The sequence below is a fragment of the Giraffa tippelskirchi genome, chromosome 10 (genome assembly GCF_054371585.1).
Source record: "Giraffa tippelskirchi isolate mGirTip1 chromosome 10, T2T-mGirTip1v1.2.pri, whole genome shotgun sequence".
NCBI classification, from domain to species: Eukaryota; Metazoa; Chordata; class Mammalia; order Artiodactyla; family Giraffidae; genus Giraffa; species Giraffa tippelskirchi.
Window position 1 is genome coordinate 149,561,812 of NC_137284.1, and position 26,473 is coordinate 149,588,284.

General features: G+C 44.9%; 2 protein-coding genes across 22 annotated transcripts in view; one reads left to right on the forward strand and one right to left on the reverse strand.

Annotated features, from left to right (window-relative positions):
* LOC145523707 (uncharacterized) overlaps positions 1 to 26,473 on the reverse strand; it is a 67,633-nt gene that overhangs the window by 32,622 nt on the left and 8,538 nt on the right. The window contains exon 1 of one of the 18 annotated variants that reach the window (XR_014066854.1): positions 5,255 to 5,572. The exons of 10 other annotated variants lie outside the window; for them this stretch is intronic. Coding sequence is in view for 1 of the 8 variants with exons in the window: in XM_081534455.1 (XP_081390581.1) it covers positions 4,452 to 4,460 (9 nt within the window). In the remaining 7 variants the exon portion in view is untranslated. Of the gene's footprint in view, positions 1 to 4,451; positions 4,536 to 5,254; positions 5,661 to 26,473 lie in introns of those variants that run through there. 7 more of the 18 variants (XR_014066858.1, XR_014066855.1, XR_014066856.1 and 4 more) reach the window with 7 other exon arrangements.
* Positions 5,811 to 14,855, forward strand: GSTK1 (glutathione S-transferase kappa 1). 4 transcript variants are annotated; one of them, XM_081534447.1, is made up of 9 exons: positions 5,811 to 5,919; positions 6,400 to 6,481; positions 6,683 to 6,811; positions 7,415 to 7,515; positions 7,692 to 7,727; positions 12,217 to 12,333; positions 12,673 to 12,766; positions 13,047 to 13,123; positions 13,962 to 14,855. In XM_081534447.1, exons 1-8 carry the CDS (start codon positions 5,848 to 5,850, stop codon positions 13,094 to 13,096), a joined length of 681 nt encoding a protein of 226 aa, XP_081390573.1. In that variant the 5' UTR covers positions 5,811 to 5,847; the 3' UTR covers positions 13,097 to 13,123; positions 13,962 to 14,855. The 4 variants fall into 4 exon arrangements, with proteins under 4 accessions (XP_081390573.1, XP_081390572.1, XP_081390575.1 ...); XM_081534446.1 differs by lacking the exon at positions 13,962 to 14,855 and having other exon boundaries at positions 13,047 to 13,326; XM_081534449.1 differs by lacking the exons at positions 7,692 to 7,727; positions 13,962 to 14,855 and having other exon boundaries at positions 13,047 to 13,326.

Consider the following 26,473-nt stretch of genomic DNA (forward strand, 5'->3'; position numbering starts at 1 on the left):
CTGAGCTTTCACTATTGGGGGTGTGGTTTCAGCCCCTGGTTGGGGGAACTAAGATCCCTCAAGCCTCTAGGTTCAGGGGAAAAAAAAAAAAAAGGTCTCTTTAAGAACAGTTCCCCAAATTGCATATTGTCAAGCATGCGTGCATTATCCTAAAAGCCTGAAAATACATCTCACTGGTTTGTTTAGAGCGTGTGGTGCTCTTTTGCAATTCTTAGCAAAGGAACAGAATTGACAGCGGTATTAAATCTTGGAAGCAGAAGGGAGTGAAGACTGTGCTGGCCTTTAAAATCAGGAGGAATAACCAGGTAGATGCAAAGGGTCTTTTGAGCAATTGGGCAGTGAAAGTGAAAGTCGCTCAGTCATATCCGACTCTTTGTGACCTCATGGACATACAGTCCATGGAATTCTCCAGGCCAGAATACTGGAGTGGGTAGCCTTTCCCTTCTCCAGGGGATGTTCCCAAACCAGGCATCGAAGCCAGGTCTTCCGCATTGCAGGCGGATTCTTTACCAGCTGAGCCACAAGGGAAGCCCAAGAAAACTGGAATGGGTAGCCTATCCATTCTCCAGCAGATCTTTCGGACCCAGGAACTGAACCAGGGTCTCCTGCATTGCAGGCAGATTCTTTACCAACTGAGCTGTCAGGGAAGCCCTGAGTGGCTGGCTGCCAGTCGGCAAACATATGCCACCATCGACTTATGTACTGTTGGCTACCATAGGCTGCATTAAAAATTAAAAAAAATCCACCAGGCACACATGTCGAATCAGAAGCTAGAATGTTTTAAGGAGATGGTTCTGGGTCCAAGAAAGGGACTTGACCACTGGAGAGTTTAGAAATCCCAGTTGCAAAATACTCACTAGGTTTGTTCATTTTTCTCATGGAAGGAACACAAAGATAAAAATACTTGAGTGGCCTGAAATGTGCTTGGGAATGACCTTGGAAGTAAAGAAGGAAAAGGACATCACAGACATTCTTTCAGGCACAGTTCCCACGGACAGAGCTGAATAACAAGTTGTCTAGCAGTTTTGAAACTGAAATCTGGTCAGGGAAAGGTGATCAGGTGCCCTCTTTGAGAATAATTTCCAACCCAGGACACGGCCACCACAGTTTAGTGCTAAGTTCACAGAGGTCAGTAGCTAGAATGTTATTTTGTCCTAAGGAGCTGGTTCTGGATCCAAGGAAGGCACTCAACCACTGAAGGGTTTAGAAATCGTAGCTCCAATTTCCACAGGTTAATTCCCACCTCCACCACTTACAAGCTTTATGACCTTATGCAAGCTTCTGAATCTCTCCATGCCTCAGTTTCCCCATCAATAAAACAGGGACCGTGGTGATAATAGTACCTACCTGAACAGCCATTTTAGAGGACAGTTTATCAGTTTCTCAACGAGTTGAACATACTGATTGTTAGACCCAATTATTTCACTGCCAAGTATCTACCCATGAGAAATAAAAGCTTTCTCATACTAAAACATGTATGTAAATATTCCTGGCAGCATTGTTTGCAATGGTCAACAACTGCAAATATTCTAAATCCCCATCAAGTAGTAAATGGATAAACAGAATGTGGTATATCCATGCAATGGGGTGACTCAAACCCCTCAGGAGACATCTAGTGATCGTATGACCTCAGGAAGTTCCCCAGTTTTCAGACAGTTCCCACTTCTACTCCCAGCCTCCAGGAGAAACCACTGCTCTGTTTTCTACCTTCTCTGACAACTTCATATAAGTGAAATCACATGATATGGAGTCCTTTGCATCTGTTTTCTTTCACTGGGCATATCTTTGTCACAACTGGAGTTGGAACATGCCTCTGGCATCTAGTGGGTAAAAGTCAGGGATGTTACTAAACATCCTATAATGTATGAGAAGCCCGCCCCCCCAGCCCCCTCCTCAATCCCCCCACATCCCCACCCCCCACCCTCCCACACACACAGTAAGAATCGTCTGGTCCAAAATGTCAGTAGTGCTGAGGTTGAGAAATCCTGCACTACTGGGAAGTGTGAATTGATGAACCAACAAATTGTTCTCTAGACTTGAATTTAAGGATTGTCCTTTCAAATTCTGAGAAAAATCTCTAAATAAAAGTATTTCCACACCCTTTCCCCTTGCACAATTTGAAATTGGTCTCTCTAGTAGTGATATTTTTAAAGAAGTCCCCAGGATGGGAGAAATATCACAGTTATTATATCAGAGGCCCTGTGATGCTCTGCACAGATTCCCTTTCAGACATGACTGCCCCACAGCTCATGCAGTGTTGCCAGCAGACAGCTACAGCTCAGTCAAGGTCAAGCCCTCTTCCCAGGGCAGCTCACACCCTATGACAGCTTTATTGCAGGATTGGGGTGGGGGAGATGGTGAGTAAACAGCAACTTTGAAGGACCATCCTAGCTTCAGAATTCCTTGGAGGTTGGCTGGACCTTTGTTCAGACAGCGTCACAGCCCAGGGATACATTAAAAAAATCTAATCCAACAGTGACAGAAAAATTCATGCATACTAACTTCTAGTGACAGAAAGCCATCATTGGTTATTTTGGGATGGAGGTGGGGGGGTATTGCCAAGAGACACGAGGCACTCTGGGGGTGACGGGTGTATTCACTCTCATGATGGTGATGGTTTCACAGGTGCATGCATAGGTCAAAGCTCATCAAAGATTATACTTGAAATACATGCAGTTTGGGGCTTCCCAGGTGGCGCTAGTGGTAAAGAACCCGCCTGCCAATACAGGAGACGTAAGAAATTCGGGTTCGATCCCTGGGTCGGGAAGATCCCCTGGAGGAGGGCATGGCAACCCACTCCAGTATCCTTGCCTGGAGAATCCCATGGACAGAGGAGCCTAGCGGGCTACAGCCAATAGGGTCTCAAAGAGTCGGACACAGCTGAAGCGACTTAGCATGCACACACGTATGTGCAGTTTATCATATGTCAGTTATACCTCAATATAAAGCTGTTTTAGAAAGAAGGGGGGAAGAAAGAAATGATCAAAGCCTGAGAGGGATTCTGAGAAATTAAGAAAAGTATGTATAATCTCTACTACGGATATTTTCAGTTTTTCCACTGGTTTTTATTTTTATCCATGTCCAGTATGTATGTATTTTATGAAGGTATATGCGGGTTAAGTTGCTTCAGGCATGTCCAACTCTTTGCCACCTTATGGACTGTAGCCCACTAGGCTCTTCTGTCCATGGGATTCTCCAGGAAAGAATACTGGAGTGGGTTGCCATTTCCTCCTCCAAGGGATCTTACTTACAAAGGAATAATAACAGTATATATTAGTTGTTCTCAGCTACGATGTTGTCACACTGGTTTGTCCTGATGACCTGCAAGATGTTCCAACTAAATTTGTTATTAAATCGTGTTGAAAGTACCCAGTTTGCCAAGATTTATTTCTTTTAATATATCACAGCATACCCAAGATTAGAACCACAATAATGTCAGCTTGAGTCTCTTGCATTTGGATGTGGTTTCTTATGTGAGGAAGTTAGCACACAGAGTTTCACATCACCCTTGGCAAATCCTTAGGAAAATGTCAGGCACTGAGAACCAGTGATGTAAATACCCTGTTGTATCTTGGCAAATACAACAGCCTTCATAATTGACATTTTCCTTAAATCAAAGTAAAATATACAAATGCTCATAAATCTTATAAATAAATCTCCCCTCTCCTGCCAGTACAAGTTCCTAAAAGCAAATTCCTGCCTTTTTAAATTTTTCTTCCTACTTCCATCTCTCTGTCCTTCTTTTCGGATTGTCTTCCTTTGTGGGTAGATGATAGACTTACATGAGTTAAAAATCAAAAAGTGTTAAACATTAGCTACAACAAAAATTCTACATTAGATACAACAAAAACTCTCCCCTTGCCCTGATCCCAGGCACCTAGCTTCCCTCCTCAAAAGCAACTGGTTTTATCAATTTTTTTTCTGCCAGTATCAACAACAATATATGTGTGTATGGTATATTCACACACCTAGAGACTATTTAAACCCTTCAAAAAAAGATAACAAATTATTTGCTCTGTTTTACACCTTGTTTTTCCCTTTTTAATATATAGGATATCTTCCAATATTAACACACAAAGAATTTCCAAATTCTTTTATAGTTGAAAATATTATAAATATTGGTTTAATGAATTAGTCCTGTATGGATGAACATTTAGGTAGTTTTCCAATCTTTTGTTACTATAAACAATGTTGTAATAAATAACCTCACAGCTCATCACATTGCATGTAAGTAAACATGTTTATAGTATAAATTCTTAAAAAGGGAATTACTAGGTCAAAGGGTGTGTGCATGTTTAAAACAGAAAGGTACTGCTAAACTGACTTACACTCCCACCACTTACATAAGACAATGGTTTTCCACAGATCCCTGCCAACACCCTGAGTCATAAACCTTTTTGATCACTGCCAACTTGATAGATGAAAACATAGCCTAGTGTATTTTAACTTACAATTTTCATGTAGACAAGTAGGTCTGTATTTGAGAGCCGTCTATTTGTCTGTTTCTGTGAAAGCTCTGTTCATATGATTTGCCTATTTTCCCATGAACTTCTGTTCTTTTACTCTGTTGATTTTTTTCAACTCTTTCTACACTAGGATAACTAGCTTTTTGACTGTGAAACGAACCCAAATGTTTTTCCCAGTCATTTTTTTGACTGTCTGGATTTTGCCAGATTTTTTGTTTTAATTTTATGTAATTGTATTAAGTGTTCTCTTTTTACCAGAGACAAGGATAAGACAGGCTGGGACGTGGAATGGTTTACTGAAGTGCTTCAATGCTTGCACCTAGACACACCTCTCCTGGAGCAACAAAATACAAAGAAACTATATGGGACTAAACATAACTGCATGTATGCATAGAGCAAATTCTGGACAAAAGATACAAAGAGACCAAAAAAACCCAACTGCCACTTCTAAACGGCCTGGAGCAAAAGCTGGGGTTTGGAACCAAGAGCTGGGTACTGAGCATGCCCCCTGCACACACCACCACCTAAAGGGCGGACAAACCACCTAAGCTACTCCTCCGCCTTGATCCCTGGATACATCCCTACTTCACCCCATATTAGGAGCAAGCTTGGTGCTGGGAGAGGAGGGGGCACACTTGGGGAGTGAGCAAGGGAACCTATGGTTTGTTCTGGAACACCCCCTCCCCCCACCCCGCCAGCAGGAGACCCAATAACACCTTTCCTGAATTTTTTATCAGGCCTCTGATCCATTTCTATTGCCTAAGAAGCATCAGTGGTCAAGAACCCACCTGCCACTGCAGGAGACCAAAGAGGCGGCTCCATCCCTGGGCAGGGAAGATCCCCTGGAGTAGGAAATGGCAACCCACCCCCAGTGTTCTTTCCTGGGAAATCACACGGACAGAGAAGCCTGGTTGGCTACAGTCCATAGGGTCACAAAGAATCGGTCACGACCGAGCACGCTCACGTAGAAGTTCGAATGAGGCCAAAAACTCCGGTCAGTAACAAGCCTTCAACAGCTCAGAGAGGTCAACAGGCTTGCCAGAGGTGCACAGCTAAGTGAGAGGCGAGCATCTCAAACCTCGCCCCTTTGCCCCACACTCCTCCCCAGGGCAGGCTAGGGACGCGCCCCGCCCCCGAGCAGAGCGGGTGAGCACACCTACGAGCTCCCCAGGGGACCCCCTCATTCTCGCCCCCCGCACGTGCCCTCGGGGAACCCCCGCACACACCAACCGCCCACTGGACTCTGTTCCGGGGGCGGGTTTCCCCGGGAGGAGGCGTGGCCCGGGCGGGGCGGGGGCGGGGCCGCCGCGCTCTGCAGGAAGGACGCTTGCGCCGCGGGCTTCCGGGGGCCGAGTCCGCTTCGCGATCGCGCATCTGCAGCATGGGGCCCGTGCCGCGAACGCTCGAGCTGTTCTACGATGTCCTGTCCCCCTACTCCTGGCTGGCCTTCGAGGTGACGCCGGGGGAGCAGCTTCGCCCGGGTCTTTGGGAGACGGAGGCAGAGGGAGGGGCCAGCAAAGAGCGCGGGGACCCCGGTCTCGTTTCCTGGCAGTCCCCTACGCGGTTTAGGGCAAGCAGGTTAGAGAGCCAGGACTGAAGGTCACTTTGTTGATAAACGGGACATGATCGCTGGCTCCAGGTCGAACCCTTGTGTCTTAAGGCCGGGGTTTCCCACACTGGCTTGGAAGATGAGCAACTCCAAAGAATCCAGAATATAAGCCCTCCGATGTCAGTTTTGGGGGGTGGGGTGCAGAACAGATAAAAACTGTCCGCAGGAGCAGAGATCCTGGAATCGATAACTAGGAATTGAGAGAGTTTTGCCCTTTCAAACCAAATTTAGGGTATCTTTCTAACCCTTTCCCCGCGCCTATAGTACCATGAAACACCCTTCTCTCCCTCGGCGGTCTTCACTCTCCTCCGCCACTCCCTGCAGGTCCTGTGCCGATATAAGAACATCTGGAACGTCAGCCTGAAGCTGCAGCCGACGTTAATTGCAGGGATCATGAGAGACAGCGGTACAAAGGCAGTGGAGCTTTTGGCGGGGATTTGAGGGAAGACTTAATTTCAAACGTCCAGGGGAGCGGCCCCTACACTGGGTTTCCTTATTGGCGGCAGCAGCTAGTAATATGCCCACTGCCTGAAACCCAGGTAGGTGCATCCCCGGCCTGGGACCCTCAAGTGATCTCTCATCAGTAAGACCAACTTTCTACTTGCAGGAAACCAGCCGCCAGCTATGCTTCCCCGCAAAGCGGTATACATGAGAAGTGACGTTAGACTCCTGAGCCAGCATCTCCAGGTTCCCATCCACTTCCCCAAGGATTTCTTCTCGGTGATCCTTAAGAAAGGTGAAGAGAGTGGGATATGGATAGAGCATAAGGTTTGAGCAGTGGGTATGGAGATTGCAGGGCCAGAAAGGAGGGGTTCCGGTGATTCTGTTAAGTGCAGGAAGCTTTGGGAAAGCTCAGCATCAGAGCTGATCATGCAGAAGGTTGTGGGGACAGAAGCAGAGGGAGAGCAGGATGGATCAGTGATCAGAAACGTGAATGGGAGGCTGAGGGAGATGGAGCACTGGCAGGTGGGGGGCTGGGGGGAGATGCTGCTAAGTCACTTCAGTCGTGTCCGACTCCGTGCGACCCCATAGACGGCAGCCCACCAGGCTCCCCCGTCCCTGGGATTCTCCAGGCAAGAACACTGGAGTGGGTTGCCATTTCCTTCTCCAATGCATGAAAGGGAAAAGTGAAAGTGAAGTCACTCAGTCGTGTCCGACCCTTAGCGAACCCATGGACTGCAGCCTACCAGGCTCCTCTGTCCATAGGATTTTCCAGGCAAGAGTACTGGAGTGGGTTGCCATTTCCTTCTCCGAGGGGGGAGATGAGAAGGAGGAAAAACCTGGTCTTCATGGGAAACAAGCTAGAGGAGCCCCCCCTCCGAGTGCCTCTGCCCCACAGGAAGTTTGACAGCCATGCGCTTCCTCACTGCGGTGAAGATGGAGCACCCGGAGATGCTGGAGAAAGTGTCCAGAGAACTGTGGATGCGCATCTGGTCACGGGTGAGGGCTAGGCTCCAGGCACCCACTTTCGGGGAGACCCTGGATGACTTGGTGACCCTCCCCTAGGCCTAGAGTCCAGGTCCTGCCTTCCTCCTTGTTCACTGACCTGGTTCACTGGCCTCCATCTCACCCCTCACCGTGCCACACCCTCGTACTGACTGTCCTCCTCTTTTCAGGACGAAGACATCACGGAGCCCCCGAGCATCCTGGCTGTGAGTGTTCCCACTCCTCTCATGGGGAATCTGAGGACAGTTGACCTCTGGGAGCAGAGAGGACATCGTTTTATTATTGAGTGGAAGAGGTCATAGTTACTGCGGGAGAAAGGATGTTTAAGAGGCCAAATTACTAAACGGTTGGAACTAACAAAACTCAAAAGAATGTATCATGGGTGAAAAAGGAAATATGTATTTGATGAAGGAAGTCAGTAGGAGAGAGGTCGTACATGTGGGTGCCTGCAGATGGGGAAACTTGAAGTACTGGCAAGTCTTGGCCCTAAAGACTGCAACACAAACCTCACTGTCACATCCAAGAGGCAAAAAACAGGCTTTGAAAAGACAAAGATAACTGACTCAAGCCAGAAGTATTCAGAAGTCCGAGTGAGAAAACTGGAAATAGCTCCAAATGTCAAAATATGTGCCAGCCATATTTAGATATAAAAAAGTTTTTCTTCAGGATTAAATCAGAAATTTCAACACCACATTTTTTCCCCTTAAGTCACAAGGGTTTCCCTTGTGGCTCAGCTGGTAAAGAATCCGCCTGTGATGTGGGAGACCTGGGTTTGATTCCTGGGTTGGGAAGATCCCCTGGGGAAGGGAAAGGCTACCCACTCCAGTATTCTGGCCTGGAGAATTCCATGGACTGTATAGTCCATGGGGTCGCAAAGTGTCGGACATGACTGAGTGACTTTCACTTTAAGTTTACAAAAGATAGCTGAGGCATATTCAAATGTAATATATAAAATGACAAGTCACAAAAAACGTTAAATGTGTAAAGCGTGCCCAGTATATCCTCCTGTGTTTTTATTACTGCAAAGTCTATGCATTGGCTTGCTTTTTCACTTAATATTTAATAATCATTTCCCTTGTCATTTAAAACTGCTGGAGAGAATAATTGTTAGGTTCCACATCGCATTCCATTCAGTGGGTATATCTCTGTTCACTTAACCAGTTCCCTGTTGTTGACCACTTGGCCAGAATACACTTCTCTGATGTAACCGGGTCAAAGACAAGAAGTCATGCCTGACTTTGTATTTTCCACTCCAGGTCAAGGGGGTCAGGTTGCAATACCCGTCAACCCCAGCTGTGTATTAAAATCACTTGCAACACCTGGACACCGCCACCCAGAAATTCCCATGTAATTTGTTCTCAAGGATGATGTCCAAACTGAGATTTTCAAAAGCTCCCAGAGGATATTCTAATCTGTGCAGCCAAGGTTGAGAATCACTGATCCCAACAAACCCCAAAGTGAAACCTTTAACATTCTCTTGAAGCCAGACACTGGTGGCTGCAGCCATGTGCCCTGTCCAGAGTCCTCAGGAAATTCTATGGGAATCAGAGCCCAGCTCTTGGATTCGAGAGCTGAGAAGTAGGAAGGCACGAGCCCCCAGCTTAATGTCAGGGGACGTGGATTCTAGCATTGGCTCTGCTACTAACAAGCTCTTCAACACTGACAAAAATATGTACCGTTTCTGGACTGGAGGCTCCTTATCTGTTTTGTTTTGGCTTTTTAAATATTTATTTATTTGACTGCACCAGATCTTAGTTGCAGCATATGAACACTTCAGTTCAGTTCAGTCGCTCAGTCCTGTCCAACTTTTGCAACCCCATGAACTGCACCGCGCCAGGCCTCCCTGTCCATCACCAAATCCTGGAGTTTACCTAAACCCATGCCCATTCAGTCGGTGATGCCATCGAACCATCCTCTGTCGTCCCCTTTTCCTCCTGCCCTCAATCTTTCCCAGCATCAGGGTCTTTTCAAATGAGTCAGCTCTTCGCATCAGGTGGCCAAAGTATTGGAGTTTCAGCTTCAGCATCAGTCCTTCCAATGAACACCCAGGACTGATCTCCTTTAGGATGGACTGGTTGGATCTCCTTACAGTCCAAGGGACTCCCAAGAGTCTTCTCCAACACCACAGTTCAAAAGCATCAATTCTTCGGCACTCAGCTTTCTTTATACTCCAACTCTCATAGCCATACATGACTACTGGAAAAACCATAGCCTTGACTAGATGGACCTTTGTTAGCAAAGTAATGTCTCTGCTTTTTAATATGTTGTCTAGGTTGGTCATAACTTTCCTTCCAAGGAGTAAGCATTTTTTAATTTCATGTCTGCAATCACCATCTGCAGTGATTTTGGAGCCCCCCAAAATTAAGTCTGCCACTGTTTCCACTGTTGCCCTATCTATTTGCCATGAAGTGATGGGATGGGATGCCATGATCTTAGTTTTCTGAATGTTGAGCTTTAAGCCAACTTTTTCCCTCTCCTCTTTCACTTTCATCAAGAGGCTCTTTAGTTCTTCACTTTCTGCCATAAGGGTGGTGTCATTTGTATATCTCAGGTTATTGATATTTCTCCTGGCAATCTTGATTCCAGCTTGTGCTTCATCCAGCCCAGAGTTTCTCATGATGTACTCTGCATGTAAGTTAAATAAGCAGGGTGACAATATACAGCCTTGACATACTCCTTTTCCTATTTGGAACCAGTCTGTTGTTCCATGTCCAGTTCTAATTGTTGCTTCCTGACCTGCATACAGGTTTCTCAAGAGACAGGTCAGGTGGTCTGGTATTCCCATCTCCTTCAGAATTTTCCACAGTTTATTGTGATCCACACAGTCAAAGGCTTTGGCATAGTCAATAAAGCAGAAATAGATGTTTTTCTGGAACTCTCTTGCTTTTTCGATGATCCATCAGATGTTGGCAGTTTGATCTCTGGTTCCTCTGCCTTTTCTAAAACCAGCTTGAACATCTGGAAGTTCGCGGTTCGTGTATTGCTGAAGCCTGGCTTGGAGAATTTTGAGCATTACTTTACTATTGTGTGAGATGAGTGCAATTGTGCGGTAGTTTGAGCATTCTTTGGCATTTCCTTTCTTGGTATTGGAATGAAAACAGACCTTTTCCAGTCCTGTGGCCACTGCTGAGTTTTCCAAATTTGCTGACATACTGAGTGCAGCACTTTCACAGCATCATCTCTTACGATTTGAAATAGCTCAACTGGAGTTCCATCACCTCCACTAGCTTTGTTCCTAGTGATGCTTCCTAAGGCCCACTTGACTTCACATTCCAGGATGTCCTGCTCTAGGTGAGTGTGAGTGATCACACCATCGTGATTATCTGGGTCATGAAGATCTCTTTTGTACAGTTCTTCTGTGTATTCTTGCCACCTCTTAATATCTTCTGCTTCTGTCAGGTACATACCATATCTGTCCTTTATTGAGCCCATCTTTGCCTGAAATGTTCCCTTGGTATCTCTAATTTTCTTGAAGAGATCTCTAGTCTCTCCCATTCTATTGTTTTCCTCTATTTCTTTGCATTGATCGCTGAGGAAAGCTTTCTTTCTTATCTCTCCTTGCTATTCTTTGGAACTCTGCATTCAAATGAGTATATCTTTCCTTTTCTCCTTTGCTTTTCGCTTCTCTTCTTTTCACAGCTATTTGTAAGGCCTCCTCAGACAACCATTTTCCTTTTTTGCATTTCTTTTTCTTGGGGATGGTCTTGATTCCTGTCTCCTGTACAGTGTCACAAACCTCCGTCCATAGTTCATCAGGCACTCTGTCTATCAGATCTAGTCCCTTAAATCTATTTCTCACTTCCACTGTATAGTCATAAGGGATTTGATTTAGGTCATACCTGAATGGTCTAGTGGTTTTCCCCACTTTCTTCAATTTAAGTCTGAATTTAGCAATAAAGAGTTCATGATCTGAGCCACAGTCAGCTCCCGGTGTTGTTTTTGCTGACTGTATAGAGCTTCTCCATCTTTGGCTGCAAAGAATATAATCAACTGATTTCGATGTTGACCATCTGATGATGTCCATGTATAGAGTCTTCTCTTGTGTTGTTGGAAGAGGGTGTTTGCTATGACCAGTGCCTTCTCTTGGCAGAACTCTATTAGCCTTTGCCCTGCTTCATTCTGTACTCCAAGGCCAAATTTGCCTGTTACTCCAGGTGTTTCTTGACTTCCTACTTTTACATTCCAGTCCCCTATAATGAAAAGGACATCTTTTTGGGGTGTTAGTTCTAAAAGGTCTTGTAGGTCTTCATAGAATCGTTCAACTTCAGCTTCTTCAGCGTTGCTGGTTGGGGCATGAACTCTTAGTTGCAGCATATGAGTTCTAGTTCCCTGAACAGAGATTGAACCCAGGCCCCCTGCATTTGGAGTGCAGAGTCTTCAACCACTGGACCACCAGGGAAGTCTTTCCTTATCTGTTAATGAAGTGGTTGGGAAGCTGGCCTCTCAAGATGCCCTCTGGCGTTAAATTTCTATAATTATGCCGCTTTGCCACCCGTTCTTTCTACCAATCTCATCATTTTGAAGGCAAAAAACATAGCCCCTCTTGGCAAAGATAGACCTCCACTCGTGAGTAGGCAAAAGTGCTGCCAGGATAATGTGGTAGCAGAAAATAAAACGACCAGAGTTTTCTCCTGAGATTCCCACCTGCACTACACTAACACAGACGCACTTGTTTTCCCTACCACATCCCTTCAGGCTGCAGAGAAGGCTGGCATATCCATGGGACAAGCCCAGGAACTTCTAGAAAGGGTCTCAACACCACAAGTGAAGAACCAGCTCAAGGAGACCACTGAGGCAGCCTGCAAATATGGGGTGAGCAATTCTGTACCCACCTCCATGCTGAGACAGAGAATCTTGACCGGGTCCCCAAGCTCCTGTGCAAAAAGTTACTCCCCAACTGTGAGTCCTCCTAGATCTCTAAGATCACTCTCATCCTCTTCCTTCCTTTCCCTGGGCCCAAGGAAAGGAGGGAGAGAGATAGACAGTGAAAGAGGAGACAGAAATCTCCCCTTAGAACCCTGGAACCTCTCATCAAATACCTCTGGCTGCTTTGTGTCTATGACCCCAGACCAGTATTGACTTGCAGCCTTCAACCGCAGCCCTGTAACCACCTGCTCTGTCACCCTCCTTCCTGCCCTGTAACTTCTCCAGGCTTTTGGGCTGCCCATCACTGTGATCCACCTGGATGACGAAACCCACATGCTCTTTGGCTCTGACCGGATGGAGTTGCTGGCGTACCTGCTGGGTAAGTTACACGTTCATACTGACCTGCCCTTGAGCCCACCCCTGCATTATATGAGTTGCCCAGAAGGATGGATTCAAGAATAAAAAAAAAAAATGTTTAGGCACTTCCGATAATGAAACCTCATACAGAAGTAGGTGTGCTTGAGGTGGAGTAGGGAGGGGCCACCTTCTTCTGCAGGAGAGAAGGAAGCCTTCTGTAACCAGCACCCAGGAGCTCTTCCTGGAGAGAACCCCTGGGGGCTTGTGGGGCCAGCCTCTGACTCATGATCTTTTCCATCCAGGAGAAAAGTGGATGGGCCCTGTGCCTCCAGCTGTAAATGCCAGACTTTAAGGAAGCCCAGAGGAAGCAAGATGATTGGTATAAAAAAGCAGACCATCTGCTTACCCCTCCTCCACTGTGGGGCCCTGGGACTCTGGGCTCCTATCTGATAGAGGTTCTTGTCCAGCCCTGGGCTGTGCTGGGGGGTGGGCAGGACAATACACTGTCTGCTGATGGTCTCACAGTGCCTCTGAGAACCTCCAACTCTGCTTTCCACAGAATAAACCTAATGCCACCAGGCATCACGTTTCCGGGTCTGTGTCCTCCCTGGTGTTTATGTGTTCTTGTTCCTATAGCCACATCCTGGCCACTCTGGGTGTTTGAGGACAGTTCTTTGTGTGCCCCCAGCCCTCTGCCCCACTTCGGGGCAGCTTATGTAGAGGGAGCAGGAAATAGTCCCTCTTTCTCTTCTACAGAAGCTTCTTAAGTCTGTCAAAGACAGAAAGCTAAGCCAGATGGATTCTGCAACTAACCGGTTGGGCACTGTCTTCTGACCGGCCGTGGTGCCTGAGACAGGGGCTGGGGCCGGAAGCCCGGGGGAAGTGGAGGCTGGTGAGAACCCAAGCATGGCTAAGCTTGCATCCAGATGTATAAATGGGGTCCAGCTACTCTGACCAGCAGGGGCTGGGAGAGGCCATGCCAGGAGACTGCCAGAGCTGCCAGGGCCTGAAGAAGTTGCTCATCCCCTCGGGGTTCCTTCCCCTCGCCCACAAAGCAGATCCCAAGGAAAAGCCAGGCCTCTCTCCCTGGCCCGCTATGACCCCTGTTCCCTCCCCGACAAACCTATAGCCTTCTCACTCCCCCCAGTTATTCACTGAAAGCCCCTGCTCTTTCTGTGCCCACTGTGTGATCATCAGAATGCCTTGTGTTTCAATAGGGTCTGGACTTCTTTGAGAAGATTCTCTTCAGATGCTGAAACCACACTTGGATGCCTGAGTGGTGACTTCAATGGCTCAGAGGGCTTTCAGGGTTTAGATGCCTCTTCTCTTTGCTGTTTTCTCATCTCATATTTCTGGCTTTCTCATCTCCTATCCCATGTCCCCCTCTTTTCTCCCATCACTTCCAGTCTTCCTCTTCTCCCCCTTTTTTCCATTATTCCAGCGCACTCCAGGACTTCAACTCATCCTGACCATGCATACCTGTAATGTCATGTCACAAGTATATCCCCAAATAAGCACTCGGTTTCTCCAAAGGAGACCTGTGACAATGTGCAACTAACGCAAAACAAAAATATGAGAACCATAAGGGCAAATTAAAATAGAGGGGCTTCCCTGGAAGTCCAGTGGTTAAGACTCTGCACTTCCAATGCACAGGGCGCAGGTTCAATCCCTGGTTGGGGAACTAAAATGCAACATGCCGAATGGCGTGGCCAAAGAGTAAAAATTTTTTTTAAATTTTTTAAATGGAACTTGGCATATACTGAAGTTAAATATATTCAACTATATTGAAATTCTCATACAGTTGAGGGTGAGTAGAGACAAAGCTTTGTGAATAAAGATGCTTGTCTCACCATTGCTTGTTGTATCAAATAAATGTCCAACAGGAGGATTTTTGAATAAATTATGGTACATCCAGGATGTAATGTTTCATATCCATCAAAAATTATATTTGTGAAGAATTTTTAGCAACTTCTAGGAACTTTGGAAATTCTTAGGATATAATATTGATTGGAAAAAATGAGAATGATATGGTCTCAATTATGTCTTGCATAAAGATATATTACAGAGGACATTAATCTGGAATAAATCTGGACTATTAACCTGGAATAAAATATATCAAAATGTTTCCATTTTATTTGTATATGTTTTTGGAAGATTTATTTATTTATTTTTGCCTGAACTGGGCCTTCGTTGCTGCAATAGGGGGCCACTCTTTGTAGGGATGTGCAGGCTTCTCATCACCATGGCTTCTCTTATTGCAGAGCATGGGCTCTAGATGCGTGGGATTCAGCAGCTGTGGCACATGGGCTAGTTGCTCCACAGCATTTGTCATCTGCCCCAGCCAGGGACTGAACTCGTGTCCCCTGCATTGGCAGGTGGATTCCTAACCACTAAACCACCAGGGATGCTGACTGCAGCCATGAAATTCAAAGACACTTACTCCTTGGAAGGAAAGTTATGGCCAACCTAGACAGCATATTAAAAAGCAGAGACATTACTTTGCCAACAAAGGTCTTTCTAGTCAAGGCTATGATTTTTCCAGTTGTCACGTATGGATGTGAGAGTTGGAGTATAAAGAAAGCTGAGTGCTGAAGAATTGATGCTTTTGAACTGTGGTGCTGGAGAAGACTCTTGAGAGTCCCTTGGACTGCAAGGAGATCCAACCAGTCCATCCTAAAGGAGATCAGTCCTGAGTGTTCATTGAAGGACTGATGCTGAAGCTGAAACTCCAATACTTTGGCCACCTGATGCAAAGAACTGACTCATTTGAAAAGACCCTGATGCTGGGAAAGATTGAAGGCAAGAGGAGAAGGGGACAACAGAGGATGAGATGGTTGGATGGCACCACTGACTCAATGGACATGAGTTTGAGTAAGCTCCAGGAGTTGGTGATAGACAGGGAGGCCTGGCGTGCTGCAGTCCATGGGGTTGCTAAGAGTCGGACACGACTGAGTGACTGAATTGAACTGAACTGAAACCACCAGGGAAGCCCCCTTATTTGTATAGTTTTTCAAAAGATTGTTTATCCCAGTAAAAAAAAAAAAAAAAACTTCAAGAATTTCTAGAGTCACATTTGTGTACAATTGTGTACCCTTCTCATTGTTTTCTAAATTTGTATCAGTTGCTTAATCCTGAATGCTCAGTTGAGTCCGACTCTGTGACCCCATGGACTGTAGCCCACCAGGCTCCTCTGTCCATGGGATTATGTCCATTGATTACTCTGGCAAAAATACTGGAGTGGATTGCCATATCCTCCTCCAGGGGATCTTCCTGACCCAGGGATCAAACCCACATCTCTTGTAACTTCTGTATTGCAGGCAGATTCTTTCCCACTGAACCACCTGGGAAGCATCAATTGCTTAACTTAATCCTCAATCTTATATCAGTGTAATGTAGAATAATCTCTTATTTTAGAGGCAGATTTTGCAGCCCTGCCACTCCTCCTTCAAAGGCTCTAGAATCTTATTTTTCTAATCCAATAGCAGAATTTCATCTTCTCTGAAGGAATGAGACAATTTCTAGACTAATCCTTTCACATGTGATCTAGATTACAATGTCTGAATTTATGGCAAATAGAATAAAAATTGATTGTATTAGTGAGGGTTGTCAAAGAATAAAAACAGGATCAATAGGATATTGAACTTGGGCTCTCAGGCCTTTGAACTTAGACTGGAACTAACCCCACCACCTTTCCTGGGCCTCCAGTTTGCAGATCGCAGACTATGGGACTTCTCAGCTCCCATAATCATATGAGCCAGCATTGATCGAGCTAATCTCTTCTGTAAACACTCTGACAGGCACACCCAGAAATTATGTTTTATCAGCTCTCTGGCATCTGTTGTTGTTCAGTCGCTAAATCGTGTCTGACTCTTTGCCACCCAGTGGACTACAGCACGCCAGGCTTCCCTGCCCTTCACTGTCACTCAGAGTTTCCTCAAACTCATGTCCACTGAGTTGGCGATCTGTTAGCACAGTTAAATTAACAAATGAAATAACCATCACAGGGAGGAAAGGAAAAGCCTCCAAATGTACCCATTTTTTTTTTCCAATAAAGGAACACTTCTAATTGAAGCAGTTTCATACTTAATTTCTTCCTTTCCTCATCTTCTGATCAACGATTGACGTACAAAATTTGCAATTAGGTCAGTGCTCAGAATTAAATACTGAACCACTTCCTTGTGTTGTAATTCAAATTCCAAGTTTACTAAATAGTGTTCTGCTTCCAAAATGCAATGTTTTTAGGTAAAGTTCTTAAAAAGGATACTTTGTTTATAAAACCAAAATACAAGTGGTAATTAAAACAACAAAGTATTGCATGCATGTGGTAAAACAAAAACATCCAGAAAACTATGACTGTGATAAGTGAAGTCATCCCTTTCCAACTTTCCACTTTTCTGTATATGCTTCCAGAAATGCTTATGTCTGGGAGAGGCGTTTGGGGGAGAATGGATACATGTATATGTATGGCCAAGTCCCTTTCCTGTTCACCTGATGCTATCACAATATTGTTTGTTAATTGGTTATACTCCAATACAAAATAAAAAGTTTTTTTTAAATGCCCATGTCTTTTAACACAAATGTCAGGCATAATACAGAGATTCCATATACCCTTCATCCAGTTTCCCCAATGGCAACATCTGGCATATCCGGTACAATAATACAACCAGAAAACTGGCATTGTTACAGTCCATCAGCTTCATCCAAATTCCACCAGTTTTGCATGCACTCATTTCTGTGTCTGTGTTTAGTTCCATATAATTTTATCACCTGGAGGCGCATGTGCTGGAGAAGGACATGGCAACCCTCTCCAGTATGCTTGCCTGGAGAATCCTATGGACAGAGCAGCCTGGCAGGTTACAGTCCATGGGGTCGCAGAGAGTAGGATATGACTGAAACGACTTAGCATGCATGCAGACGCATGTGACCACAACCACAGTCTAATGTAGATACTGAATGCTTCCAACTTAAGGACCCCTCAATGCACTTTTCATAGCTACAGCCACCTCTCTCTTTTTCTCCCCACTTGGCTAACCCCTGGCAACCACTAATCTGTTCATATAGTTCTTATTTTGAGGGCTGTATGAATGGAATCAGAATGGCTTGTTTTCATTTAGCCTAACTCCCTGAGATCCACACAGGGTGTTGTATGTATTTGTAGTCTGTTCCTTTTACTGCCAAGTCATCGTGTTCCTTGGTATGGATGTGCCTGTTTGTTTAACCCACTGAAGGACATTTTGGTTGTTTCTAGTTTGGGGCTGAAAATCAGTTTCTGGACCAAATTCCAATGTGTGTGTGTGTGTGTAAGCTTCCTACACCAACCAGCAATTTTCAGATGCCAGCAAGGTGTCCAAGAATTCAACTCAGTTCTAACACTAACCAGAAATAGCATCACATTCCATACGTAAGACCACCCTCCTCTTCAGATGCTAGCTGCAAGTCCAGGTTGTCACTGGTTCTTCTGACAGACTGGTTATATAACCCATGACCCGCTCTTTGGGTTTGATTAATTTGCTAGAACAGCTCACAGAACTCAATAAAGCCTGTTTACTTACTAGATTGTCAATTTATTATAAAAGTATATGAAGGGATATGATTCAAAAGCCAGATGAAGAGATACATAGGACAAGGTCCTGAACAAGCTTTTGTCCTCACAGAGCTTGGGAACCAGCCCAGAGGCATGTGGAAGCCTCTCAGCTTCCCGATGTAGAATGAAGTGAAAGTCCCTCAGTTGTGTCTGACTCTTTGCAATCCCATGGACTATAAAGTCCATGGAATTCTCCAGGCCAGAATACTGGAGTGGGTAGCCTTTCCCTTCTCCAGGGGATCTTCCCAACCCAGGGATCAAACCTAGGTCTCCCACATTGCAGGCAGATTCTTTACCAGCTGAGCCATAAGGGAAGCCCAAGAATACTGGAGTGGGTAGCCTATCCCTTCTCCAGCAGATCTTCCTGACCCAGGCATCTAACTGGGGTCTCCTGCATTGCAGGCAGATTCTCCAGTCCTTCACCAGCTCCTGGAGATTGCTCAAACTCATGTCCATTGAGTCAGTGATGCCATCCAACCATCACATCCTCTGTCACCCCCTTCTCCTCCCGCCTTCAGTCTTTCCCAGCATCAGGGTCTTTTCCAATGAGTCAGATCTTCTCATCAGGTGGCCAAAGTATTAGAGCTTTAGCTTCAGCATCAGTCCTTCCAATGAATATTCAGGGTTGATTTCCTTTAGGATTCACTGGTTTTATCTCCTTGCTGTCCAAGGGACTCTCAAGAGTCTTCTCTACCTCCACAATTCAAAAGCATCAATTTTTTGATGCTTAGCCTGCTATATGGTCCAACTCTCACATCTGTATATGAATACTGGAAAAATCACAGCTTTGACTATATGGACTTTTGTCAGCAAAGTAATATCTTTGTTTTTTAATATGCTGTCTAAGCAGAGACATTACTTTGTCTAAGCATTGAGAATGATAAAGGTGTCTTTTTGTGAATGAAGTGACTTTTATAAGCACCTAAAGGTGGGGGGTCCGGTTGCCAGAAGAACCAACCAAGTCATCAGTGAGTTGTAATTCTCAGTTCTACCCCCTGATTTCTGGGGAGGAGAGAGGAGCCTGAGGTTGAAATCCCTCACTTTTAGGTGCTTCTAAAAGTCACTTCATTCACAAAAGACATGTTTATCACTAGCAATGCTTACGCAGTTTCAAGGCTTTTGGAAGCTGTGACCCAGGAACTATGGACTAAAGCCACATATATATGATAAACATATTTTGGTCATCTGAATATATATATATATATATATATATATACATACACATATATACTGTGCTCAGTCCTGTCTGACTCTTTGAGACCCCACAGACTGTAGCCTGCCAAGCTCCTCTGTCCATGGAATTTTCGAGGCAAGAATAATGCAGTGGGTCGCCATTTCCTCCTCCAGGGAATCTTCACAACCCAGGGATCAAACCCATATTGCCTGTGTCTCCTGCACTGGTAGGCAAATTCTTTACCACTGAGCCACTTGGGAAGCCCTATATATATTATCAATCACAATATCACAGGGGCTACTACAAGTAAAGTTGCTATGAATATGTACCTACAGGTTTTTATGTGCACATAAGTTTTCATTTCTCCAGGATAAATGCCCAGGAGTACAACTGCTGAGTGATGTGGTAAGTGAATGTTTAGTTTTGTAAAGAAACTGCTATATTTTTCCAGAGTGGCCTTACCATTTTACCTTCACACCAGCAATTCATGAGCAGTCCAGTTTCTCCACATCCTCACCAGCATTTGGTGTTACTACAATTTCTTATTTTACCTTTTCTGATTGGTGTGTAGTGGTAAGTCATTGTGATTTTAATTTGCATTTCTCTAAGGACTAATAGGGACTTCCCTAGTAACTCAGGTGGTAAAGAATCTGCCTGTAATGCAGGAGACCCAGGCTCTATACCTGGGTCAGGCAGATTCCCCTGGAGGAGGGAATGGCACCCACTCCAGTATTCTTGCCTGGAGAATCCCTTGGACAGAGGAGCCTGGTGGGCTTTGGTCCACTGGGTCGCAAAGAGTTGGACACAACTGAGCGACTAACACACACACACACAAGAGCTAATAATGTGAAGTTATCTTTTTGCTTGTAGGGCTGACCAGGAAGGGGAATGATGGAACTTTCTGGGTGTTAATAACGTTTCTCATCTTGATTGGAGGTGGGTTATACCAATGTAAGTTTTAGCCAGACTTGTGAAATGGTCCACTTAAAATCTGTGCAATTCATTGCAGGCAAATTTTACTTTAAAAAAAAAAAGGTTAACTGTAAAGTAATATTTGACTCTAGGTACTTTTACGCATGCTGAAGTACCTAGGTGGAAATGTGCTGATGACTCTGCAGCCTACTTTGAAATGAATAAAAAAATAAGATATATTGGGACTTCTCTGGAGGCACAGTGGATAACAATCCACCTGCCAATGCAGGGGACATGGGTTCAGTCCTTGATCTGGGAAGATCCCACATGCCTCAGAGCAATGAAGCCCATGTGCCACAACTACTGAGCCTGTGCTCTAGAGCCTGGGAATCGCAACTGCTGAGCCCGAGAACTGAAACTACTGAAGCCCGTGTGCCCTAGAGCCTATGCTCTACAACAAGAGAAGGCACTGTAGTAAGAAGCCCACATTCTACAACAAAGAGGAGCCCTTGTTTGCTGCAACTGGAGAAAGCCCGTGAGCAGCAACAGAGAGCCAGTGCAACCAAAAATAATAAATAAGTAAATAAAAATTTTTTTAAGTGTTACATTTCCTGGGTAGATAACTTTAGAGATTAGCAGAGGGTGATGTACAATAAACAGATGCTCTACAGTGAAAGAAATCCAGGCCCTGCGACAGGATGGTGGCCCTGTGGTGGATCCCTGGGTCAAAGCTAGGCTGGAAGAGCAGGATGGGAAAGCAGTGATAAGCTTGGGCTTATTTTCACCTTTACAAATTAGAAACTGAAGTCCTGAACGGTTAAGTACTTACCCAAGGTCACACAGTAAATGGCAGAGCTGAGATCTGGAACCTGGTTTGGCCACCTCCAAAAAATACATGATCAACTACAAGGTGTCTCGCTCCAGTATTCTTGCCTGGAGAACCCCATGGACAGAGGAGCCTGGCGGGCTACGGCCCACAGGACTGCAAAGAGTTGGACATGACTGAAGCGACTCAGCAGCAGCAGCAGTCCCTGTTTTCTCATGTGTGGGGACATATGACACGGGACGCTGTTGCTACTATCTGTAGACATTTGTAATCAACACAATGCTTTCTTGTGTCACTCGGCAACCGCCACACTCAATTTCTCAAATTCCAGTACTGCTTTTTGCGGCTTGGTGCTGAAACCTGACGGCACTGAATCCCACCACTCGCTCAGTTCATTGTCAGGGAGCTTTGTACTACATGACAATTAGCTGGTGAGGGTCATATTTATCCTGAAACGTTTGAGGATTCTTTGAAAGTATTTCCGTCCCCAAAATATCAACGTTTCTGATTTACTTCCTGTTATATCATTTAACCAGGGCTTCCGTGGTGGCTCAGTAGTAAAGAATCCACCTGCCAATGCAGGAGACTCAGGAGTCGTGGGTTCGATTCCTGATCTGGGAGGATCCCACATGCCGCAGAGCAACTAAGCCCACGTGCCAAAACTATTGAGCCTGTGCCCTAAAGCCCAGGAGCCGAAACTACCGAGCCCCCTGCCACCACTACTGAGGCCCGTGTGCCCTAGAGCCCGTGCTCCGCAATGAGAGACGAGCCCCTGCTCGCCGCAGCTACAGCAGTCCTCACAGCAATGAAGACCCAGCTCAGCCATAAATAAATAAATACGATTATTTTTTTTAAAAAGATTCTGAGTTTGTTTCTAACTAAAGAAAGCATAGACTTTCTCTGAGCTGGTTTCCTCCTCTGTAACATGAAAATTATAATCAGATCTACCCCACAATTGTTACTAAGGATCAAATGACATGTGGATTTGTTTCCACAATGTTTGTTGTTTCTACCATCAACACCTTGTTAGAAGTCCCCTGCACATGGGGCTTCCAACAGCTCTTCAGTTAAAGTTTTACTTTTTATAATCAGGCTTAATTAGCTCATAAAAGATGAGCATCCCGATAGTGCCTGCAATCTTAATTTCCCAATCTTGCTTTATAGCTCGATAACCTTATTTATCTCCTGATATTCTCTTTTGCTGCCTTTACTATCTGAAAAATTAGTCTTTCCCCAAGATGCCAAACAACAGGGAAAACAGCATCTACCTACTCCTCCAGGGAGGACCAGGGTAATGACCTTAGAAAGTCATAGGAGTTTTGTTAAATTATCATTATCAAGCAGCCAAAAAAAAAAAAAAAACACAGAAGTGTTTAGAGTAGGATGACATAGCAGTTAAGAGCCAGGGGTTCTGGACTGGGATGGCAAGTTCAAACCTTGCTCCCATCTCACCTACAAAATGATATAATGATAGTGACTCCCCCTTATTCCATTATATTTTAAATCACCTAACTTTGTATGTACAAAAGAGAGCATCTGTGCAAACATACAGAGAGCAGTAGATACAAAACACCCCACGTGGGTCGGCCACAAGCACAAAGCAGACCCAGGTTCAGAAATACAAGACTACAGAAACTGGGGTCACAGACGCACCGCAGCAGACACCCAGGGCCCTTCCCAGGGAGTCCGTGCATGTTCTCCACTCCTCCCTCTTCCCCGATCGCCCACGTTCCTGCACCTGCACCCTCCAAAATGAGGCCGCATAGTGGGCCAGCCAGGAGGGGTGCTCCAACCTCCAGCAAGGTGGTTTGCGGAAAGTGGGCACGTAGAAAGTGGAAAGACAACTGAATTAAGTGATAAACTCAGTTGATAAAGAAAAAAGGAAAGTAAAACCTCTGGAAAGGAGTTTGGATTCATGTGTTCAGGGCAATAAAAACTTTCACCTGGCTCGTCTCAATAATGTTGATCCTTAGAATTCAACTGGAGGAAATAATCCAGAAAGAAGGAAAAACTATACCTAAGAAGATAGCATTATTTTTTTAAACAGCTTTATAGACGTATAAGTCACCTTTTTAAAGTGTATAATTCAGTGGGGTTTTTTTTTTCTTGCTATATTCACAGAGTTGTACAAACATCACTACTACCTAATTTGAAAACATTTTCATTAACCCCCCAAAATAAATCCTCCCTCTCTCCAGACCCTAGCAACCATTAATCTACCTTTTTTGTCTCTTAAAGCATCATTTTTGATGACCAAAAGAAAAATTGAAAAAAATATACTTGATGTTATTGAATAATATAAAGGTATGTTAAATTATGATATATCCATTTAGTAAGATATTATATAGCTATTAGAAATCATTACAATAAAAACTATATCAAAAGGCAAACTCTCTCAGTTACAACATTTAAAAAAATATTTTTTTAAAGATAACAAAATGGTGAACATACTCTGATCTCAACTAGAGTATATTCTGGTTTGTGTGTGAACAGATTGGTAGAAATGTGCAGAAATTTAGGATATCCTAATATCCTAGTATCCTAGTATCCTAGTATACTAATATCCTAGTATCTAATATATCCTAGTATCCTAGTATACTAATATCCTAGTATCCTAATATCCATATTAGGATACTTAGATTGTGGATACTTTTTCTTCAGTCTTTAAATATTCTCTGACATTTTATATTTTTTAACAAATGGAATTTTTAGAAAATCTATGTAAAATGATTGGAATAGATAATATACAGTAGGGCACAGCCGGACAGCAGTCCAGCCCCATGAATCGGATGCAGTTCTTACCAACAAATCTTGCTAGCATACGTTCCCACCAGCAACTAAGAGCCCTGGGCCACAGAAGTCCCACCTCACCGGGACTGCCTGACCTTTCACACTGCAGACATTCAGGCCTTCACCCTTTGGCCCTCTTGCCTGCCGGCCAACCCTTCCTGTACCCTCCAATCCAGAACTCAGTCCTTAACTCAGTCCTCTTACTTATCACACATACCAATGACTCGGCCAATTTCCTGCTATTAACATATTTTCTGTGGATCCAAGTCCTTCTGATCCCAACCGTTGTACATTCTCCTTAGGAGCTGAATAGTAAGAAAATCGGTGGAAGCCAAATAGAGTCATCTCTCAGCAAATCCCAAGAGATGGTGAAGGACAGGGAGGCCTGGCGTGCTGCAGTCCATAAGGTTGCAAAGAGTCAGACATGACTTACTGACTGAACAAAAACAGCAACAACAGTATTGGTAGGGGATTGGTTAAGGACCCCCAAATGCTATGAATGTGGAAAAGCCTTCATTCAAAGCGCATCTCAGGGCCTTCCTGGAAATTCAGTGGTAAAGAATCTGCCTGCTAATGCAGGAGACACAGGTTTGATCCCTGGTCTGGGAGGATCCCACATGCCACAGAGCAACTAAGCCCTCAAGCCACAACTACTGAGCCTTTGTCCTAGAGCCCGAGAGCCGCAAATACTGAAACTCATGCTCCCTAGGCCCATGCTCTGCAACAAGAGAAGTCACCGTAATGAGAAGCCCACGAACTGCAACTAGAGAGTTGCCCCCGCTCGCCACAACTAGAGAAAAGCTCCTGCAGCAATGAAGAGCCAGCACAGCCAAAAGTAATAAATAAATAAAAATTTTAAAAGATTAAAAAAAAAGAAAGCTTACATCTCATTAGATATCATAGAGTACACACTGGTGTGAAACCCTATAAACGCTGAGTCAGAGGATGCTCAAGTCTCTTATATAAAATGATGTAGTAATGTGCATATAACTTGGTAATCCTCCTGTATACTTTAAATCATCTCTACATTACTTATAATACCCAATAAATGCTATATAAATAGTTGCCAGTACTCAACAAATTCAAGTTTTGCTTGCTGGAACCTTCTACATTTCTTTTCTGAATATTTTCTATGCTAGCTGGGATGGATCTGAGTGAACGCAGAGCCCAAGGATACAGAGAGCCAACTATAACAAGCAGGTCTCTTCCCACCCCATATTCCCACTTGCTAGAGAGACAGCTCATTTGGACTACCACAGCCTTCCTGTTACATCGATCACCTCCCTCTCTTCTCTGTCAACCAGGAACAGAGAATCGACATTGACACCCCACCACTACACACACACACACACACACAGCCCCAAACACACTCACTCTTTATCCATAACCTCATTCTTGTCCTCCTTTTCTCCCCGCCTCCCGCCGCCACACTCCACACATCCTCTGCTACGGTAGCACAGCCATGCCCCAGGACTGCTCCTCCTTTGGTTGGTCCACTATCAACACTCGGAAGGCACAGAGTCCAACCTTGTCTCCCGAGCAAAGTACTCCTCCAGCCACTCTGCACCTCCCGGCACCTGCCTCACCCAGACTCACCACCAGATCCAAAACAGAAAAGAATAGATCCCAGATCTCCAGTCTGTGGCGAGGCCAGTTGGATCGGTAGCCTTCTAACAAGAACATTCAACTGTGCTCGGTGAGCACCCACCATGTGTCAGGAAATGTGTTGGTTTCACAGATTCAGAGATGGTTGAAACTAATTGCTCACCTTGAGACACTCACAGCGGAAGTGTTGCCCAACACAGGTTCGCTTGCCTGACCCAGAGCGAGGCCAGACAAACTGTGACATGGGAATTTGGGACAGAGAAAGGTTTATTATGAGGGCCATGCAAAGAGAGTGGGCGGCCCATAGTCAAAACACCCAATGGTCTTTTGATGGTTTTGAGAAAGAGTTTTTAAAGGCAAAATAAGAGGTGAAGGTTGTAGGGTGGGTGACTTTCTTCTAATTGGTTGGTGGTGAGGTAACAGGGCGGTGCTCCAGGAATTTTGTTGCTGTTGTTTATCAGTACATAAGTCTGTACTGTACATGTTTCAGACTCTTTGTGACCCCATGGACTGTAGTGTTTCAGGCTCCTCTGTCCACGGGATTTTCCAGGCAAGGATACTGGAGTGGGTTGCCACTTCCTTCTCCAGGACATCTTCTCTACTCAGGGATTGAACCCGTGACTCCTGCATTGGTAGGGAGATTCTTTACCATTGAGTCACTAGAAAAATCCTAGAGCTATTTACCAATCTTTTAGCTCTTTCTCTTCTGCAAACCTACAATTACAATTGTCTAATCTTTTGATTTTGTTTTTGTTGTTCAGTCACTAAGTTGTGTTCGACTCTTTGCAACCCCATGGACTTTAAGGTTGCTGCTGCGAGCTGTGTGCTACGCGGGGAT

What these genes read in the sequence shown, in the direction of transcription:
- GSTK1 (XM_081534447.1), top strand. Translation starts at nt 5,848, where the DNA reads ATGGGGCCCGTGCCGCGAACGCTCGAGCTGTTCTACGATGTCCTGTCC. An exon ending in AGGCAGCCTGCAAATATGGG is followed by an intron (nt 12,334 to 12,672) that starts GTGAGCAATTCT and finishes TAACTTCTCCAG; the next exon opens with GCTTTTGGGCTGCCCATCAC. An exon ending in GTTGCTGGCGTACCTGCTGG is followed by an intron (nt 12,767 to 13,046) that starts GTAAGTTACACG and finishes TTTTCCATCCAG; the next exon opens with GAGAAAAGTGGATGGGCCCT.